The sequence below is a fragment of the Aptenodytes patagonicus genome, chromosome 1, assembly GCF_965638725.1.
Source record: "Aptenodytes patagonicus chromosome 1, bAptPat1.pri.cur, whole genome shotgun sequence".
In the NCBI taxonomy this organism is placed as follows: domain Eukaryota; kingdom Metazoa; phylum Chordata; class Aves; order Sphenisciformes; family Spheniscidae; genus Aptenodytes; species Aptenodytes patagonicus.
In genome coordinates this window covers 219,754,972-219,775,912 of record NC_134949.1, presented here as the reverse complement: position 1 = coordinate 219,775,912, position 20,941 = coordinate 219,754,972, and the positions used below count along the sequence as shown (strand labels likewise).

Here is a 20,941-nt window from a genome sequence, read left to right as displayed (position 1 = left end):
GAGCACTTCATGCTAACCGAAAGCCGGGGGGGGTGTGTTACTGTCAGCAGAGCTTGAGTGCCAGCATTTATCCTCTCTTTTAAAAATTGCTATCTTCTGCTCAGGAATTTCCCCAGGGTGCCAAATATAGATTCAACACCAAAAAAAAAAAAACCCAAACCCAACCCCAAGAGCTGCTCTGTTGCTAAGGAATAAAAATAAATGGTCATAAACACAGTGCTGACGTGCCAAGTCATGTCCCCATGACCATGAAGCTGTGAGTGTGAAGGTCCCTAGCTGGGCAGTGACAGCACTGCCCAGGCTGCACACGTCATGTTTGCATCGGTGTCTGTGGAGGACTGGCTACTGTTTGCTTTAAGTCAACAAAAGGAAATAGCTTTCTGCTTCCTAATGCTAGTCCCAAAGAGGTCAAAACTTCAGTAGGCTGCTGCCAGGAGATCAGCAGTAGTAAAGGACAATCTCTGAATTTTTATGTGGTTAACATAGCAATGTCTATATCAGAAAAGCCCTGAGAGATCATGTTTGCGATGGGAATGTATTTTTGAGCAAAGGGCATGCACATACTGTGTATTGGGAGACCTTGGGCTATGTCATCAGGTTGTTCAATGTTGACAACATCAGAAGGGTGAATATTGGTGCCACAGAAGCTGTGGTTGTGCCTTCACCTTCTCTCCAAATGCAAATCTTTATCTGCAAATCTCTGTGATAATGTATTAACCCATGTGGCTGGAGATAGGGAGTAGCTGAGCTGGGAGTAGAGGTATGCAGAGGTGAAGACATGATTTATCTGGGCTAGAGAGCTTCTGTGACCAACATGGTCTTTTAATGTGTGTGTGCATGCGCATGCGATGCTTGGTTTTGTGGGGGCCTGCCTGCTTTAGCCCTCACGGTACCACTTGCTGCATGAGCTCTAAATAATAAATCTCAGTCCTGGTTTCGGCTGGGATAGAGTTAATGTTCTTCCTAATAGCTGGTACAGTGCTGTGTTTTGGATTTAGGATGAGAATGATGTTGATAACACACCGATGTTTTAGTTGTTGTTAAGTAGTGCTTACACTAGTCAAGGACTTCTCAGCTTCTCATGCCCTGCCAGCGAGAAGCTGGGAGGGGGCACAGCCAGGACAGCTGACCCAAACTGGCCAAAAGGATATTCCATACCATGGGATGTCATGCTCAGCACAAACATGGGGGGAGTTGGTTGGGGGGGGTGACTGCTGCTCGGGGACTGGCTGGGCATCAGTTGGTGGGTGGTGAGCAATTGCATTGTGCATCACTTATTTTGTATATTTTTATATCATTATTATTCTTATTATTATTTTCCCTTCCTTTTCTGTCCTATTAAACTGTCTTTATCTCAACCCATGAATTTTACTTTTTTTTTACCCTCCATTCTCTCCCCCATCCCACTGGGGGGGGGCAGTGAGCAAACAGCTGTGTGGTGTTTAGCTGCCTGCCAGGTTAAACCACAACAATCTCAAAGACCCTGTCCCTGGAACACATTTTTTTATTATTTTTTCAGATTTCAGGCTTTTAGATAAGCTGTTTGAGTAATGTCCCTGCAGTGGTAGGAGACCTAGAGCAGAAAGCTTCCACTAAAGAGTGGAAAAAACTGCTTTTTTGCTTTTTGGGATTTCTTTTAGTGTCAAATTTAGCCCATGCAGTCTCTTGAATTGCAGCTGGCCCAAAGCTGAAATGAGGTTTTAACAGCAGATAGCTGCCCTAGATGAGTAACTGTACTTTTGTGGTGGTTTAGGACAAATGAAAAGTACTGTAACCACCTGAAACTATAAGGGGAACTGAAAACAGGCTATGTGTTAGCGCGTGAGCTGAAATTTAACCAGAACATGAATACTGTTCCTTACTCTATGAAGAGACCTGTGGTATCCTTACAAAAATCTTACTCGGAGCTGTTATGATATTAAATGACCATTATAGAGATACTAGTTACAGTAAAGATACTTTTTTACAAAAATGAAGTTCTGGGACCAGGGCTGTAACATCTAATTCTGCTGTCCCACCCCCAAATTTTTCCCATCTGGTTTGGGTCCCTCCTGCAGCTGGCTGGGTGCGGGCAGGGCTGGGAACCTTCTCTTTGGAGGCAGTAGGGCTTAGATCCACTTAAACCAGCCCTGAAGCTACACCCAAGTCTCTATTATTTCCACTTTCTTCCCCCTCTGAAGAATTTGTTTTCATGAAACATCTGCTTCTCTGGCAGATACTTGCAGTTAAAACTGTACTGAAGTGTTTCTTTGCAGAAATGCAAAGAATATTCCCCATCAGCTCAGCTGCTTGCCAGACAGGCTGGCTGATCCCAGTTGGGGGGTTTCCATCAAATGAGAGCATTTTTAGAAGGGAAAACTTTTTAGAGGGGAGAACTCTTGCTGGTGGTGCAGTTTTGTTAGGAAGCAGAAGCATATATGCTTGGGTGCATGAGCATGTATGATGTTACAGTGAAATGTGCTTCCCATCTGGAAATAAGAGGAGGTGATGAATTGGGGAGCAATAATCAGCCTAGGACTAGCCTAGACCCACCACCCCAAACTTGACCTTAGTGGCAGAGAGGACCCTCTGTTTTGGGATTTCAAGCTCATCTTTGGAGGGAATGGGGACCTGGGAGATGAGCTTCCCCAGGCTGCCCTCAGCTGCTCCAGCACCTTCCCCATCTCCCTCCCTGTAAGGATTTAAATAGCCAATGCTATTGCATTACCTCTGCCATCTTAATGGGAGCCTGTAACACTTCACTCCATTTTATTCCTCCATCATTTCATGTTCAAAAAAAGCTATCATTTCTGGAGGAGAAACCTTCCTTTAATATGCACAGCGGAGGCAGAAATCCTTCCTAAATGCAAACGTGCTGTTGTGAATTGCCCTTTCCTACTGTGGTGGCACAGGGGTGTGATGCACAGCTCTCATGTGGCTGGCTGATGTTGTGCGTGTGGTTGTGATAAGGGAGCCTCTGGCTGAAACATGGGATCACTTCTTTATTTCCTCCTCTAAGTTTAAAAAAACCAACAAAAAAGCAACTTTTCTCTTAACAATCCTACTCTGTAGTAGCACTTGAATTAGAGGGCATGCCTGAAAGTTTTGCCTAGGGAGGCCAGCCTCCTTCTTGAGCCACCAGGAAGATGCTGCCCTACAAAATCCAGATGCAAAAGACTGATTGAAGATGGGTTACCTGTACTGTGCAAATAATTGCCCTAGTAATTTTGTGTTCCTTCTTGGAGAAAGCTCCTTCAAGCAATTGTCTTGGGAAGCCTTCTTTGCTGTGCTTCAGGCTGTGACATAAAATGTATGAGAGGTGCTAGTCAGGGGTCAAGCTCCTCTCAATGAAACATCAGTCCAAATGCTTCAGAGGAACGTGATTTTTTTTTTCCTTTTTTCTTTTTTACAGCTTCTACAGTGCATGTACAGTTCTTACAGCTGTAGTGTCTTGGCTTTTGCAGTTTTGCCTTTGATTCTTGCTATTTTAAGCGAACCAGCACAAATGCACGTAGCTGTAGTAGGAGAACGTGCATGTCCTCTTTGGAGATCTGGTGATACTGGATGCAGATTGAATCTGGTGTAGAGGAATGGCAGGTATTGTGTCTGCTCCTCAGGAGGTCTAGCTGTCTGAATATTAGTAAGATCAACTCGATGGATGATGAAATGCATTGTCAAGAACAGCGTGCAAGATAGTTTTGGGGGGTTTTTGTTTGTTTTATGATGGGGGTGGTGAGACACTGGAACAGGTTGCCCAGGGGAGTTGTGGATGCCCCATCATTGGAAGTGTTCAAGGTCAGGTTGGACGGGGCTCTGAGCAACCTGATCTAGTGAAAGATGTCCCTGCCCACGGCAGGGGGGTTGGACTAGATGACCTTTAGAGGTCCCTTCCAACCCAACCCATTCTATGATTTTTATCTTGCTTATTACCTCTTCCCTTTACTGCTGGTATTGCTAATTTATTATTATATTTCAGGAAAGTTACCTTTAGGTCTGATACATCTGTCCCAAGCCACAGAACCAAGAGCGAAAGGTAATTTTTCTTTTTGTGGATCCTGTTGTCCATTCTGAACAAACAGCAAACTTGCATCTTAACATAGCAGTTGGGTTTTAGCTTTTTGATTGCTATTGTGGGACACTGTTGGGCTGGCCCAGTGTGGCCTCACCGGTGTCATGGCATGACACAGTATGGCACGGCATGGGAGCGTCATGCATGATGCTGCATGGACCCCACAGCCCAAGCCGCAGGGTACCAAGTGCAGCCTGGCAGACACTAATCTCAGCTACATGAAAGCGAGATTAGATGAGGCTTAATTACTTGTTACTTCTACTAGCTTTGGTGGAGAAGTGATGTAAATCCTGGTAAATCACAAGCTAACTTCAGCAGAAATCAAGAGATGGAAATAACTGCTTATTACTAGATTGGACATGAGGAAAAATTTTTTTACTGAAAGAGTGGTTAAACATTGGAAGAGGCTGCCCAGGGAAGTGGTTGAGTCCCCATCCCTGGAAGTATTTAAAAGACGTGTAGATGAGGCGCTTATGGACATGGTTTAGTGGGCATGGTGGTGTTGGGTCGACGGTTGGACTTGATGATCTTAGAGGTCTTTTCCAACCTTAATGATTCTATGATTTTTTTTAAATTAAAAAGCATTCTTACAAAACAACACCTTATTAGCAAAAATTTTTAGTTTGTTCATACCACAGTCTCTGGCACAATCAAAACAAGATGCTCAACAGCAGTAAGACATGTCATTGTAGTTAAAATTTAAGAAAGTTTTCTTGGACATGCTTTTATAACCCAAACTCTCTAATGTACATACTCATTTTTCACAATACATTTGTGGGACTTATGTCCTTGGTTAATGACATACTTGCACTTATGCTACTTCCACACTTGCAACCTCATTTGAGTCACCATGTTCTTGTAAATATTTTGCTGAAACCCTTTAGTTGTGATAGCTTTTCTCCTATCTTGTCAAAAATGTTGGTGTCAAACTGTCTAATCTTGCAAGTGTTTTATCAGAGTCCTGTCACCAGTGTCAAAACATCTCCACGTACGACTGTAATGCCACTCAACCCCCCCATGCCAGCCCAGCAAACTAATGTATCGGGAGACTTCTTTGCCTTTTACCTGGTTAACATGCATAAGCCTTTCTTCTGCACCAAGGGCAAATCATTTCTCCTCCAGCTTTGCCTCCCTGCTTGTAGGGCTGCTATCCCCACAAACCTTGCCCAGCTCATGTGAGACACCTGGGGTTCAGCCTGATCCTGCACCTGGTCTCTAAAGGCAGACAAATTCTCACCTAAGGTCCTGATGGGTTTCCCTGTTTCAGTGGGTCAGGTCTTGGTGCAGGAGCTTTATTTCACATTGTAGAGAGCTGGACTTAGGAAGCTTTCCTGGCTTTTCCATGCAAGATGTGTTCCAGTTAATGCTTGGCTGTAGTTTTAAAAAATCTTCCCCCCCTGCCCCCACCCTCCTTTGGGAAGAAGCTGTTGTTTTTGAGTGGATAAAACAGCATTTTTGGCTGGATTTCTGGCAATGCAGTTTTCCATGCTTGGAAGTCAGCCTGTTTGCTGTGCTGGCTGAGTCTTTAACTGCTTCCATGCAAAAATGTGTTGCTGCAGAGCATATAGCTTGGTGGTCTCATGCTTTGCTAAAATGCGGCCAAAAGCAACAGAGTGTTGTTTTGAGCATGCAGTATTGGGTCTCCATGTCCAGGCATGTCTTGAAAGATGTTTATAAAAGCACGCGTTAAGATTACACTGACTTTTTCGCAGTCAGAACCCAGATTCTGCGAGTAAATGGAGCGCGGGGCTGTTCTCATGCTTGGAAACAGTGTTCCAAAGATGGTGTGTATCCTGGGCATGCTGCCGCTGTGTGGTTTGGTCACCAGCCAACTATTGTGGCATTGTGGATGTGCATGTTGGCATTCTTTTTTTAATCCTAAAGAAATTAATTTTCTATTTGTTATTTTGCAAGTACCGTCTGTGTATCTCATTTTTCCTAAGTAACGCAGAAATCAGATTAGTTCCTTTATCTGTGCGAGGAGGAGAGTCATTGATTAACAGTTCAATCCTCAGATATATTTGATGGAATAGAACTTGCTGTCTGCATGTGATATTTTGCACTTCCGTGGCCGTTCCCAACACCGAAGTGCGTTACAAATGTCACTGAGCTGAGCCTCCCTCCAGGAGGTGGGAAAGTTAAATGGGGACACTGGACCGCAGAAGCTGTGACTTGCCTGGTGTCTCCTGAAGAGCCTTTAGTGGCACTGAGACCCTCAAGAATGTGTCCAACCCAAACACCACCCATCCTTCCACCATCCAACAAAAAAGGATTAATGATGTGTGTTAATGCTGCTCTTGACACCAGTACTAGCAAAGCCACCCAGAAGGCTTTACTCAGCGGTGGACAGCATGGACGCAAGGCCTTTTCACCATCAGGGGATGCCAGAAGCGCATGAAAATCCAAAGATTGCTCCTAAATGTGAGATCTGTAACCTCCACCGTTAAGCAAAGCAGGCAGACGAAGAGGGCAGTCTGCAGTCAGTTATCTCTGGAAGTGAGGAGAGCTGGTGTCCAGCCATGGGCTGTGGCAAGGCTGGGCCCTCTTGTGTTGAGCGTGGGCATCACAGCTGAGCATCCTGCTCCACCGAGCTCCTTCTGCCCAGTAAAGCAGAGCTCTTCCTTGGGATGGTATTGGTGCTGGATTTACCTGCTTGTTTTATGGTGAAGCGCCTGTAATCGCTGATCAGTGGGTTCCTCCGTAGCACTCGCATAAGCTCCTGGCAGCCAAGTGACATATGAGCCATGACCTGATCAAAATAGTCTGGCGAGCTGCAAATTTTTCCTGGTGGCAAAAGAGGTACGGGGAAGGGCTGTGTGCACTGTGCAGTCATTGATTCAAAACCTCTCAACTTCAGCTCTTCAGTATTTTCTAAAAATATCTCTGAGATAAAACATACCTGTGGCATACAAGAACTTGGACCTACTCAGCTCGCTTGGTTTCTATAGGAGAAATATCCTGAGCAAAGGGCTGAGGAGCAGGAATCTCTCCAAATAAAATTTTTGTGTAGGGCTGAGGTTTTCATAATGTACTGCTTTCTCTAGCTGGAAAGTTTGGGTGCAATTTGCTCTTTTTTTTAATGTGTCTAGACTTTTAAATGACTGGCAGCTGGTCAGCCAATGCTGATGGGGCTGCCATGCACGGGGAAGCCCCATGCCTCCCTGCACTATGTGCATAGTTGCTTGATGTCTCCTGTAAGTGTTGGAGGGACTTATTGAGCCTGAATTTGTCAGTGGTAGTGTGAGCACACTGCAAGCCCGATGCACCACGGAGGTGTGTGCACTAATAGTCTGTAGGTGATGCGTGTGCAGGATAAAAGCTGCTGTGTTTCTGCTTGGGAAATCATACCTAGAGGCATGGTGTTTCTGCACTCGGGACCTTCTCCCTTCCTATGAGGGACCATCCTTGATGAAAAAGGGATGTTTAGGATTGCCAGTGTGCAGGCAACTGGATGTTGCTTGCCTGGAATGGCAGGTGTGATGGGCAGAGATGGGAAATGCCGGGCCCTGCAACTCCCATGTGCCTGCATAAATCTTTCTCCCTTGAATTTGGGAAAGATATCCCTGGAGTTTTAATGTGCCACCTAGCTGAGAGCGTGGGTCCCTTGTGGCTTTGCCATGACCAGCACAGAGCAGGGCTGTGGCGTGGGCGGTCCAGGCTTTTGTGGGGATGAAGTCGCTCTTAACTTTTCCTGTGTGGATGGAAGTGAAATTAAACCTTGTAAAGAGAAGGAGTGAGGAAGGTGGGCAAGGGAGTAGGAGGAAATCCAGGCTGCTGGGTTGCAGAGGGCACGAGCTGGGCTTTTGCTTGCCAAGTGCAGGAGCCCGCTTGGGTTGGCAGGTGCTTTGGAAATGAAAATATTTTATTCTGAGTTACGTAATGCAACAGCATGTCCAGACCTGAGTTCCCTGCAATTTTCTGGCCCACAAGGAATAATTTTCTACTTGAAATATTAGCCTTAGCTTTGAATTTCCTGGCTCATATGGCATGTGCAATCAATGTAATATCTGTATACGTAACTGCTGCTGTTTGAACTTGAGATGTTTAGGTAAATTTATTTTTGTTTATAGCTGTCGGATGATGAAGAGCAGAAAATACTTGTCATTAAGAATTGTATAAATACATCAAAACCCACCCTAACCTACTGGTTAGATCCAGCAGGTGGAAGAGGCTGCAAATCCTTCTCTGTGTCTAATTGAAGCAGTAGGTTATAATGAGGATTTGAGGGGGAATAGAGCTGTGGTGCAAATTATCAGAGTTCCTGGCTTGACATAGTTTCAGTCTTTATGCCTAAATGTGGAGAAGCCTTTGCAGCTGTGGGTAGTTTTTTTTTTTTTTACCCAGCTCTTCACTAGGTAGAAAAACTGGCTGGACGGCCGGGCCCAGAGAGTTGTGGTGAATGGAGTTAAATCCAGCTGGTGGCCGGTCATGAGCGGTGTTCCCCAGGGCTCAGTACTGGGGCCGGTCTTGTTTAATATCTTTATTGATGATCTGGATGAGGGGATTGAGTGCACCCTCAGTCAGTTTGCAGATGACAGCAAGCTGGGCGGGAGTGTTGATCTGCTCGAGGGTAGGAAGGCTCTGCAGAGGGACCTGGACAGGCTGGATCGATGGGCCCAGGCCAACTGTATGAGGTTCAACAAGGCCAAGTGCCGGGTCCTGCACTTGGGCCACAACAACCCCATGCAGCGCTACAGGCTTGGGGAAGAGTGGCTGGAAAGCTGCCTGGCGGAAAAGGACCTGGGGGTGCTGGTTGACAGCCGGCTGAACATGAGCCAGCAGTGTGCCCAGGCGGCCAAGAAGGCCAATGGTGTCCTGGCCTGGATCAGAACTAGTGTGGCCAGCAGGAGTAGGGAAGTGATCGTGCCCCTGTACTTGGCACTGGTGAGGCCGCACCTCGAATACTGTGTTCAGTTTTGGGCCCCTCACTCCAAGAAGGACGTTGAGGTGCTGGAGCATGTCTGAAGAAGGGCAGTGAAGCTGGTGAAGGGTCTAGAGCACAAGTCCTCTGAAGAGCGGCTGAGGGAACTAGGGCTGTTTAGCCTGGAGAAGAGGAGGCTGAGGGGAGACCTTATAGCTCTCTACAACTCCCTGAAAGGAGGTTGTAGTGGGGCGGGTGTTGGTCTCTTCTCCCAAGTAACTAGCGATAGGAGGAGAGGAAATGGCCTCAAGTTGTGCCAGGGGAGGTTTAGATTGGATATTAGGAAAAATGTGTTCCCCAAAAGGGTTGTCAAGCATTGGAACAGGCTGCCCAGGGAAGTGGTTGAGTCCCCATCCCTGGAGGTATTGAAAAGATGTGTAGATGTGGTGCTTAGGGACATGGTTTAGTGGTGGATTTGGCAGTGTTGAGTTTGTGGTTGGACTGTATGATCTTAAAGGTCTTTTCCAACCTAAATGATTCTATAATTCTATAGCCATGCATGGGTCTGCATCACCTGGCTGTGCTAAGCCTGCTCTGATTTGACCTGTTCTGTTTTGGGCACAGTGGTCCCCTAAACATGGCTTATAAGCAGGACATGCCCACAAAGCCTTCTGATGCTTCTTCAGGCTACAGGAAATGAAAACCCATGAATGAGACTGGTGAGGAGTGAAGGGGATGCGCCATGCACTCCCTGCTGCGGTTGTCTCCTGGCCCTGCGGAGATGTGAACTGCTGCTCCATGACTCCTGCGCCTCTAACTCAGAAGAGGACTGAGATGCCATGGAGATTTAGAAACAACAGGTTATTTCTGTTTTGTTCTTCTAAAATGAAGGTGTGAAAACATTCTTTTAGACATGAAAGGTTTTTAACTTCAGATGAAGGCTGTCCATCGTGTTTCCCGAGCATGTGTTATCTTGTGATCTTTAGGGAGGGTAAAAGACAGGCAGAGGTGGGCACACTTTGTGGTCAACTGAGAAAGGCTTGCTCTTTTGAAGTTTCCCACCCTACTTTTGGCTCCATGAGCCAAAACAACTGGGGCAAATTTATCATCGTAGAGCCTGCTCTCATCATGCCTAGAGGTGGAAAGTCTTCCTCGAGCAAAGGAGTCGAGAGAGAAGCTGCAGAGGTTTCTTTATCAGCTAAAAACCTCACTCATACTTGCTGGTTGTTTTGTGCAAAGGCTGGTCCTAGTGTAAAAGCTGATGAAGGACAGGCAGAATTGTGGTTTCATCCATCTGAAGGAGAATTTGATCACTCCAAAGTCATTCATGTCTCCCAGATAGTATTTGAACCTTTGCCTTGTGTTTCTGACACTTAGTTGGTACCCAAAGAGGCTGAGCATGGCATGGTCAGACCAGGTCAGAGATGAGGAGGAACCCACTGTGCCCATCCAAACTAATTGGTGAAAAAGCACTGCAAAAAGAAGATAAAATAATTGGTTCAGGTGATGATAAACACTGTCAAGTAAACCCAAAGTGGATCAGGGAGAACTAAGAGGTAAATGGAGCAAATGCAGGGAGAGGACATCATGTAGGGGAATAAACTAAAACATACCTGGATATCTTATTCCCCGAAGCATGTATTTATTGTGCATAAACGCCTTGCCTTGTGGCTTGTGGTGAACAGAAGCAGGAGGGAGCGTGTCTTTCTCCTCCATCTGTGCTGCTATTCAACATCTACAGGCAGTGAAGAGCCCGTGGTAGGGTGAAACAGAGGACCAAGTCCTGCTGGCCACACTATGGGAGAGTTTCTAGTAACCAAGACACTGGGAGAAGCGGGAAGGAGTGGTGCATGTCTGCCTTAGCAGCAGTCCTTGCTGTATAGGGAAGGCAGCCCATGGCTTCTGTGCCTCCTTTTTTGGGTGTCTCCATGGGAGCTGGAGCTTGCTTGTGTGAGCTTGCATGGGGGGAAGGAGGGGTGAAAGCCCCTGGCCCTTGTGCTTTTATTTTGGATGGATCTCACCAATCTTTTGGTTGAATTGGAATTAATCATTGAAAAATACGAAGAGCATTTACTGCACTGTCTTGCCCAAGTAAAGAAAACCAGCTAAGCCTGAAATGTGTCCTGCTATCCTTTGGCTGCATTCCTGCAGATGGACCACCTCTCTGGGTGGTTGCAGCGCTTTGATTCATCCCTCTTGGCTCCTCGTTCCTGCCTGCAGTGACCATGCGTGGAGCTGCGTGGTGGAGTGAAGCTGAGCAGCGACCCAAACGAAATAAAATCCTGCAAAACTGATCCCCTGCGAGGCTGGTGGGAACAGTCCAGGGGGGTCATGAGACATGAGAGCTGGATGGGGTGTGAGCTGCGTAAGCTGCCTCTGGGAGAAATGACTGTGAAACCCAATTTTCTGCCTTGCTGCCAGCCTCAGGCTCTGCTCCTGTTTCAGCTCATGATAGGGCATGTCTCTGTGCTGTAGCCAGCCCTATTCATGATTTAAACAAATGTGGTGAGGGGTGGCTGAGGCATGGGCAGGCATCCCGTCCCCTGCCCTTGCTTGCAGGGTCTTGTCTCTGCCAAAGGGCGGGACAGGCAGCTGCGGCCCTAATGCCTTCAACCACTGCAGTGATGCGAGGCAGAGCCCTGCGCCTGCAAACACAAGAAAACAAAAAGGAAAAAAACAAACACACACCAAACTCCAAAACCAAGCAAACAATGTTGCACTCTGCATATATATTTATTTTTTAAGGTATATAATTCAAAGTGTGATGTATTGCTGAGATGCACATTCCCTGACCGTGGCAAGCAGGGCAGAGGTTGAGACACATCTTCCCTAGGGAGAGGGAGTGTTGCATGAGCCTGAGTCAGGAGCAAAGGTCACTTGGCTGAAAGGCTCGGCTTGCAGAGGGAGAAGATTTCGTAAGGGTAACTGATGCAATGTTTCTGTGTTCAGCGCTGACGCCGTGGTGGGTTAGTGTGTGTGCACGTTGGAGGGAGAAACACCAATTTTGGTGAACAGGGAAATGACAGGGCAGTGATGGTCAACCTCACCTGCCCACTCACCTCCCAAATTACTTCTGTCTCTTCCTTGCTGCTCAGTCTGTTGCTGTCTCCCCTCCTGTGACCCCACTTTTTGTCTTTTCAGTTCTGGCATTTAATCTTATTGTTGCATTTTTGTTTTATGGCCTTGGCTCATCTTCCAGTTCCCGTTTGGGGTCATTATCACATGTGATTAGTCTTGGAGCCTAATGAAGGGGATCAGACATAACTCTAGGGTATGTCTGAGCCATTTAGCATTTCTGAGCTCAAAGATCTGCAGAGGAAGTTTATTTTTAAGCTTCCTGAGACGATAAATTTGAATGTTGGATTGTTTAGGGTACAAGTAATAGAACTGAAATCCCTCCAGGGGGGAGCAGTGCCTCTGGGATTTGAAGCATCCCAGGGATAATTATCCAGTGCTGAGTAAGTCTCGTTAGTCTTGAAATAGCTTTTAGTGGATGATCATGTTTTTCTTCACGTTGGCTAGTGTGAAAGCTTGAAACCGTATATTAACATTTAGCCTTCATTGTAAGAGCACTGTCAACATGTTGTTATCCAGTCCCACTCTGGGAAAGCCAGGCATGGAGATACAAAATGATTACACAAAATAACAACCCCAGAAAATAAAAAAGGGCATTTTTTGAGGCTGCTCTTTAAGGTCCCACTCTTTCACGCTATTAAGAGATAGGAGGGGGCTGCAAGGTCTTGTGTGGCAGAGCAAGGTGAGGTTACAACATCCTCAGGACAGCTCCAGCTGCTGCTGTTTGGTGGCACTTTGCAGAGGACCATAGCTCCAGCTCAGCAAAGCAGCAGCAGGGCAGGTGCTGTGCTGTGTCACTGGCCCAGGCGAAGTGACATGTCTGTGTAGTGACTCAGCTGTGTCCCTGCTAACCATCTGCTGATGTGATGTAGATCGTTAGTCACTAATTGGTGTGGTTACCCTTTTTTTAGGCTGCTGGAAAGGCCAAGGATCACATAGATGTGAAGCAGCTGAGTCAGTCTTCCACCTCTTTTGCCTTCAGGTCCACCAGGCTCTCGGTAGTGCTTGGAGAGCTGTTTTGGTGTGCCCTGCCAGGCAGACCCAGACTGTCTCAGTTTTATCTTGTACTCTCTGGCTGTTTGACTATAAGCCTATCACAGCTGTATGGTGGGACTGGGGTCTGTAGCTGGGGCCTTCTGGTGTGCAGCCACAGCAGGGTGGCAATGAACTGTCCCAAGGAAGGACTTTTGGAGGCAGTGGGAGAGGGCACTCTGTCTTTGGGCTGAGTGCGAGAAGCTTGTTTCACCCGTGCTGCATTTGCTTCCTTTGTCAGCTCTGTAAAAACCCTCTAAGCAATCTGGGGCTTTACTGAGGATAGCAATTTCCTAATACTTTTTTTTTTTTCATCATTTTTCCCCCACCCATCTCCTATTCTTCCTGTCTTTGGCTCTAACTCCTCATCCAGTGCCTAACCTATAGGTACTGGTGGGTTAGGTACCGATGTTCAGGTATTACCTTACTTGGTATCTCAACTGACAGCTTGTAAATCTGCCTCTTTACTGATGTTTCTTATGCCATTACCCTAGAGCAGTCTTGAGGACAGGTCTTTGAGGCCACGTGTAATATCCGGATCCTGCTGGACACAGCTGGGTTTGGACACTCCTTGTCCAAAACTGCTCCCTTGGCTGTGGGTTTTTCTGCCTGCCTAAAATCTCCAACTGAATCTTTTCTGCCTGTTGTTGCTTTTCTTGAAGGTTACAGACCCCTTCTCTGGTCATGGTGCCGGCAGCACCCTTGGGTGCACTGGAGATGGAGGTGTGGATACTCATCCCTCATGCCTTGCTCAGCCGCAGCAAACTACATTTATCTGTTCAGTCCTCCCCATTCCTTGGGTGGCCTAAGGAAGCCCTATAGGTCTTCCCCTGTGTAGGCAACCCTGCTCATCTCCTGTGACGTTGCTGAAACGTCAGTCTCTGCATCCTGCCAAGGAGGTTGGACTTGGTGGGGGGGATGTGTGCTGGATACCCCCCCAGGCTCCTCTGTGTTCACTTCCCATTTGAGCTTTACTCCAAGCAAGCTATCCTCACAAAACTAGAGCAAATCATCTTAGTGGGAATAGTCCTAATAACATCTATTATTTCTTTATTTACTTCAGCCAAACTGTTACCCGATAAAGTTTTTGATTCTTGGAGAAGTAAAGAGGGGCGTCAGCAGAACTGCTACCCTGGACTTCCAGAGGGCAGACTTTGGCCTGTTTAGGAGACTGGTTGGCAGAGTCCCTTGGGAGGCAGTCCTGAAGGGCAGAGGAGTCCAGGAAGGCTGGATGTCCTTCAAGAAGGAAATCTTAAAGACGCAGGAGCAGGCCATCCCCATGTGCCAAAAGTTGAGCCAGCGGGGAAGACCACCAGCCTGGCTGAACAGAGAGCTTTGGCTGGAACTCAGGAAAAAAAGGAGAGTTTCTGACTTTTGGAAGAAGGGGCAGGCCACTCAGGAGGACTACAAGGATGTTGTGAGGTTATGCAGGGAGAAAATTAGAAGGGCCAAAGCCCAACTAGAACTTAATCTGGCTACTGCTGAGAAAGACAATAACAAATGTTTCTATAAATACATTAGCAACCAAAGGAGGGCTAAGGAGAACCTCCATCCTTTATTGGATGTGGGGGGAAAACATAGTGACAAAGGATGAGGACAAGGCTGAGGTACTTAATGCCTTCTTTGCCTCAGTCTTTAATAGTAAGACCAGTTGTCTCCGGGTACCCAGCCCCCTGAGCTGGAAGACAGGGATGGGGAGCAGAATGAAGCCCCCATAATCCAAGGGGAAATGCTTAGCGACCTGCTACACCACTTAGACACACACAAGTCTATGGGGCTGGATGGGATCCACCCAAGGGTACTGAGGGAGCTGGCAGAAGTGCTCACTGAGCCACTTTCAATCTTTTATCAGCAGTCCTGGCTAACCGGGGAGGTCCCAGTTGACTGGAAGTTAGCAAATGTGATGCCCATCTACAAGAAGGGCCAGAAGGAGGATCTGGTGAATTACAGGCCTGTCAGTCTGACCTCGGTGCCGGGGAAAGTTATGGAGCAGATCATCTTGAGTGCCATCACGTGTCACGTACAGGACAACCAGGTGATCAGGCCCAGGTGATCATGGGTTTATGAAAGGCAGGTCCTGCTTGACTAACCTGATCCCCTTCTATGACAAGGTGACCCGCTTAGTGAATGAAGGAAAAGCTGTGGATGTTGTCTACCTAGATTTTAGTAAAGCCTTTGTCACCATTTCCCACAGCATTCTGCTGGAGAAACTGGCTGCTCATGGCTTGGATGGGCGTACTCTTTGCTGGGTAAAAAACTGACTGGATGGCCGGGCCCAGAGAGTTGTGGTGAATGGAGTTACATCCAGTTGGCAGCCAGTCACGAGTGGTGTTCCCCAGGGCTCAGTACTGGGGCCGGTCTTGTTCAACATCTTTATCGATGATCTGGACGAGGGGATCGAGTGCACCCTCAGTCAGTTTGCAGACGACACCAAGTTGGGCGGGAATGTTGATCTGCTCGAGGGTAGGAAGGCTCTGCAGAGGGACCTGGACAGGCTGGATCGATGGGCCAAGGCCAACTGTATGATGTTCAACAAGGCCAAGTACCAGGCGGCCAAGAAGGCCAATGGCATCCTGGCCTGGATCAGAACTAGTGTGGCCAGCAGGAGTAGGGAAGTGATCGTGCCCCTGTACTCGGCCCTGGTGAGGCCGCACCTCGAACACTGTGTTCAGTTTTGGGCCCCTCACTACAAGAAGGACGTTGAGGTGCTGGAGCGTGTCCAAGGAAGGGCAACAAAGCTGGTGAGGGGTCTGATGAGGAGTGGCTGAGGGAACTGGGGTTGTTTAGCCTGGAGAAGACGAGGCTGAGGGGAGACCTTATTGTGCTCTACTACTACCTGAAAGGAGGTTGTAGCGGGGTGGGTGTCGGTCTCTTCTCCCAAGTAACAAGCGATAGGACGAGAGGAAATGGCCTCAAGTTGTGCCAGGGGAGGTTTAGATTGGATATTAGGAAAAATGTCTTCCCCGAAAGGGTTGTCAAGCATTGGACCAGGCTGCCCAGGGAAGTGGTGGAGTCCCCGTCCCTGGAGGTATTTGAAAGACGTGTAGATGTGGTGCTTAAGGACATGGTTTAGTGGTGGACTTGGCAGTGCTAGGTTAATGGTTGGACTCTATGATCTTAAGGGTCTTTTCCAACCTAAACGATTCTATAATTCTATTCTGTGATTCTATGACTCCCTACTATGATTTTAGCAAATGAGCTCATTCTGTCTTTAAGGCAAACACTGCTGCTTTTATTTTTAAATCATTTTAATTTCCCTGTCTGTTCTGCTCCCATGCACCTCCCAGCCTTGCTCTGTGCATACCTAGCACCCGCCTGGAGGAGCTCCTGGGGGGTTTCTGGGTATTGCCCTAACAGAAATAAATTACACGTTCCCCTCAGACAAGGTGGCAAAGTCCACACTGTCCTTTGGAGCTGACACAGTTAAAAGCAAAACAAACATTTGGGGAAGTCTTAAGAAATGGTGGCTCAGGTTTGTGGAGCCTTGCTCCAAAAGCTGAAAACGAGCATCTGTAATTCATGGGCAGCCAGGTGAGATGGCATGAACGCCAAAATGTGGCCAAGGTTTCGCAGCAGCTGACGCTGGATGACGTGGATGCCCCGGCTTGGAGAGGGAAGGGCTCTTCTCCCTTATCTAGGGAGCCGTGTATGCGCCAGGAGACCTTTGTTCTGAATATTTGGAGGCATAAAGTTCAGCAGGAATAAAAGGGCATTTCCCCACCACCGTGGTTCATGTCATGTTGCTCTCTCTCTCTCGCAGCTGCGTAAATGAGTATGGAAGATTATGATTTCCTGTTCAAAATTGTTTTAATCGGCAACGCCGGTGTGGGGAAGACCTGCTTAGTCCGTCGCTTCACTCAGGTAAGGTTGGCTGCCATTTGGATGCGGGATGTCGGGGTGGGAACAGCACTGGGATGGGAGCGTGGAGCCCATGGCTGTGCACCAATGGCTTCACTGGCATTGCAACTCCAAAGTAATCTGTTGTCTGCACTCTTGGTGCATGCATCACCTTTAGCAACATACTGGCACAAGCAGCACATCTGTATCTAGTGCTGTACTTAGCCCTGTTGGGGACCTTGCACTGGAGAGAGCTCATATCTCTCTGAAGATGGAAAGTCCTCTCTGAAAGCCACTAGGAAAACTCCTCCTGATTTGAGGTGCTCTAGACTGGTTGTAAGAACCAACACATCTCCTGGTGTGCTCCCATGTACTGCCTTCTCCCCATCCCTCCTGCCACTGCACAAAACTCTCCCTGTTATTTGTCATTAGTAGACAATCATATAGTCTGGGTCATGGGCTGTCAGTCCAGTGTCTTCTGGTCTTCCCAGACCTTTTTTGTGGCAGAGTAACAGGGAAAGGACCAGGCTTCTGTGATCCGGGGCAAGAGAAGATTTTGCATGATGGACTATAAAACGTAAGTTGTGGGATTTTTGTTGCACTCTCCACTAGGAATTGTCAGCAATTTTCCCCCTCACTGTTAATTTTTGTTTTAAAGCCATGGCAATGTTAAACACTCTTCAACCACATGTGACAGCTGGTGGCAGTAAAGCTAGTCGACCCCAAAGGGTTAACCGCAAAAATCTGTGGCCACTTCTTCTGTTTGTGCTTGGGCAGCACAGCTGCTACAGGGGATGGATGTTCCCCAAAATCAACATGACTTTGTAGACCTAGACACCAGAAATCAAAAACCTCTGTTTACTTTTTTTTCATTCGTTTGCTGTTGCTCCTTTCTGATGGTGCTGCAATCAAATACCACCAGCATCACGCAGGCCCCTGCTGTTGCTCCAGTAGTGGCTGGCTCTGTGCTTCTCTCCCGAAATGCTGTGCAGGGATGTGACCCCGGTGCTGGGAGCTGCCAGAAATGCCTTTCTGTGCCGTGGCGTGTGGTGGAGGGGAGAAGGAAGGTGTGAGGTTGCAGGAGCAAAGGCATCTCATCCCACATGGGCGCTCCCACCTTTTTCAAGGTGTTGGGAAGTGGGACAGAGGGTCTCCATCTACCCTTCCCCTGCCTCTTCCAACTGCACAGAAGCAGAAGGGCTTTTTCCCCTCTCTTTTTCCCTGTATGCATCCTCTTTTTCTCCTGTGTTCCCATTTCTCAAGTCAATGACTTGCTACATGACTAGGGATGCGTAGGCAGCAAAAACACTGTGGGGTTGAATTATGGTAACCTTTGTACCAGGGAAATGTCACATTTTCCTCTCTAAATGTGATGGAAATAAGTGTCCAGGGAAGGGGACAAGGAAGAAATAGTTTTGGGGATGGAAAAGGGTGAGGATTGGCACCCAGAGAGAGCTACAGAAATTTGACTAATGAAACTCTGTTTTCTTTCAGGGACTTTTCCCACCGGGTCAAGGAGCCACGATTGGGGTTGACTTTATGATTAAAACTGTGGAGATAAACGGTGAAAAAGTAAAGGTAGGAGCCTGATGGTTTTCAGTGTAAACTCATGTGGCAGTACTATAGCTGAGGTTTCTGACTGGTGGAAGGCCCGTGGGCATGTCGGGAAGCACAGGGCTGTCTGGCATGGCTCAGGCAATGCTGGCTCTAACGATCTTTGTGCCCCTCTCCACAATTACCATCAGGATCGTAACAGTGAACCTAGTCTAAGGGAGAAAATGGAAAGGGCAGATCTTGCAAAACTCTGTCCTTGCCTAGGAGACACTGAGATCGTGCCTGGCTGGGGTTGAGGAGGTGCAAAGAAGCGCTTCAGTGCAACCTCCGCTTACGGCATTTGTGGTAAACTGAAGTCTATTGCATTCCCACTGGGATGTGCTCGGTGAAGGTCTTCTCCTGTGAGCTCCTGAGATGGCTGGTGGAGGAGAGCAGGCTTCTGGACTTGTGCGGTTCTGCACAATGAAGGCTTGTCTTCCACTTCTGCCGAGTTACAGATTTGGGAGAAGTTCAGATGGTCACAATACTGATGCTTTGATCAACGGGTTGAAGTGAGAAAGGCAATGTCTGCATTATTAACTCTTTCACCCTCCAAAATAGGGTGGTTGCAACCAAACTGCTGCTGGGAAACTGTCCTTGTCCTGAGCAAACTCCCAAACTGAGCCTGAGCATCACTTGGCGGAGAGCTACTTTGCCTGGGTCAAAACACACCAGGGACCAATCTCATGCTTTAATGGGATCCATGGTTGGGTTCCAGCACCCAGAGACATTGGCTGGCGCTGCTTCGTTCATTAGTAGAGATTTTGCTAGAGCTACTGTGATGCTCAAGAGACAAGAGAAGAGTATGGTTATCTGAGCCTCTAATGTCAAGGTGTCTAGGGTCCCTGAGCTGCTCCTGGAATTACTCTGCCTGCATTAAATCCGGGTGCACTAAAGTGAAAAACAGGGTTTTTTCTCCTTGCTGCCTTCATCAAATCTAGTAGTGAGCAAATGGTAGAGTGGCAGCAGTGTGACAACAGCTGGATGTGACATTGAGACCCATTTTTAAGCTTGTGCTGGGATGGAAACAGTGGAGTCGTGCAGATTTTCAACCCTGGGTTTTTTACCTGTATTTCAGTGCAGAGGTTTTTTTGAGAAGAAAATCAGGTGGTGTGTTCCTAAGTTTAGGACAGATCTTAAAAGCTGTGATCATGTCAGCAGGCTGCCACCCTGCTGTATGAGGAGCTGTGCAAACCTATGGCAAGTCACGGTCCTTGACCAGAAGACCTTCCAGCCTAAGCAGGTGAAGGACAAGAGGTTTAAATATTTTCCTCTGATAAAGACCGAGTTAATGTTCAGCACATTGCTGTGCAAGTGGGACAGAGCAGCAGGCAGGAGAGCAGTGAGGATCATGTGTAGCCCCTGTGGTGTCAGTGCTTAGTTCGGTGGTTGTGATGCTCATTAGCAGGCATCTGCTGTAGTGGGATTGGTTGGGACACGGATGCTGCTTGTCTGGGCTCCTCAGACAGCAGAGATGCTTCTTTCTCCCAAAACCAGCTCCAGTGGAGCAGCTCAGAGGATCTAAGCTGGTAAATGGCTTAAGTACTGCACTGAAGGTGGAATTCATTTTTTCCCTTGTATACCTGGCTTAAACCAGCTGTCTCAAGATTGTCCTGGTCAATGGAGAGAGAAAAGCAATCTCGAGGACGATGAATCCCATCCACTTCAGACACCTCTCCTTTCCAAGCATCTGGTTCCCTGTCAAGTACAGATAGAGCCTTAAGAACATCATTTATATCTGAGGTCTGGTTTTTGGACAGGTGAACTCACCCTAAGGATTTGTCTGCACTTGACTTGTTGCTCCCATGACATAATCCCGTATTAAGACTAGCTTGGACTGAGGATGCAAACTCCTTAAGAGAAAGTTGGGAGCAGTTGTGCCAACATGGGCTATCTTGGGGCAAGGATGGTTCAGGGAAGCTCTACAAGCTACATACAAACTTGTCAGTGTGGTAAGCCCCTGCTGCCCTGCAAATGTGTGATGAATGCACAAGTGTCCACCCAAGCAACTCTCTTAATCACCCTGGGCCTGGCTTGTGTTTCACAGAGCCTTAGCAAGTGGTAGCTGGTATACCAGTTATATTTCACGTAGCAAATAATGAGTTGTTAAATCAAAGTCCCTCTCCCAACCCCACCAGTCGAGTAAATTGGAGTGGCCAGAGCTCAGCCACAATGACCAAGCTTGGGAGGAAGCTTAGCACGATACATTTGGGCATTTGAATGAGCCTTATGGAGTCTGAAAGGCAAACGGATTTCTTTCAGGGAGTGATCTTGTAGCTGAAACTTTCTGAGTAAGCAGTGCTAGTGAGAATAAACATTTAATGAGCGGGAAAAGCAGGAATGACTCAGAGGACAGAGCAATAAAAATGACATCTCAGTCAAACAAGGCGTTTCTGTGACTGCTAGCTCATTTCACAGTGCCCGAGCCGTGACTCTGCTTCTGTGCCGGGTAGCATCTTCTGCACGTCTGCTGGGATCCAGGATGAGAGAGCAGA

General features: G+C 47.5%; 1 protein-coding gene across 3 annotated transcripts in view; it reads left to right on the top strand.

Annotated features, from left to right (window-relative positions):
• The window catches only part of RAB30 (RAB30, member RAS oncogene family), a 50,710-nt gene that overhangs the window by 21,153 nt on the left and 8,616 nt on the right, over positions 1 to 20,941 (top strand). For 2 of the 3 annotated variants that reach the window (XR_012994429.1, XM_076328358.1), the window contains exons 2-3: positions 16,777 to 16,877; positions 18,348 to 18,431. Coding sequence is in view for 2 of the 3 variants with exons in the window: in XM_076328358.1 (XP_076184473.1) it covers positions 16,785 to 16,877; positions 18,348 to 18,431 (177 nt within the window). In the remaining variant the exon portion in view is untranslated. Of the gene's footprint in view, positions 1 to 3,955; positions 4,013 to 16,776; positions 16,878 to 18,347; positions 18,432 to 20,941 lie in introns of all 3 variants that reach the window. The other variant, XM_076328359.1, reaches the window with a different exon arrangement.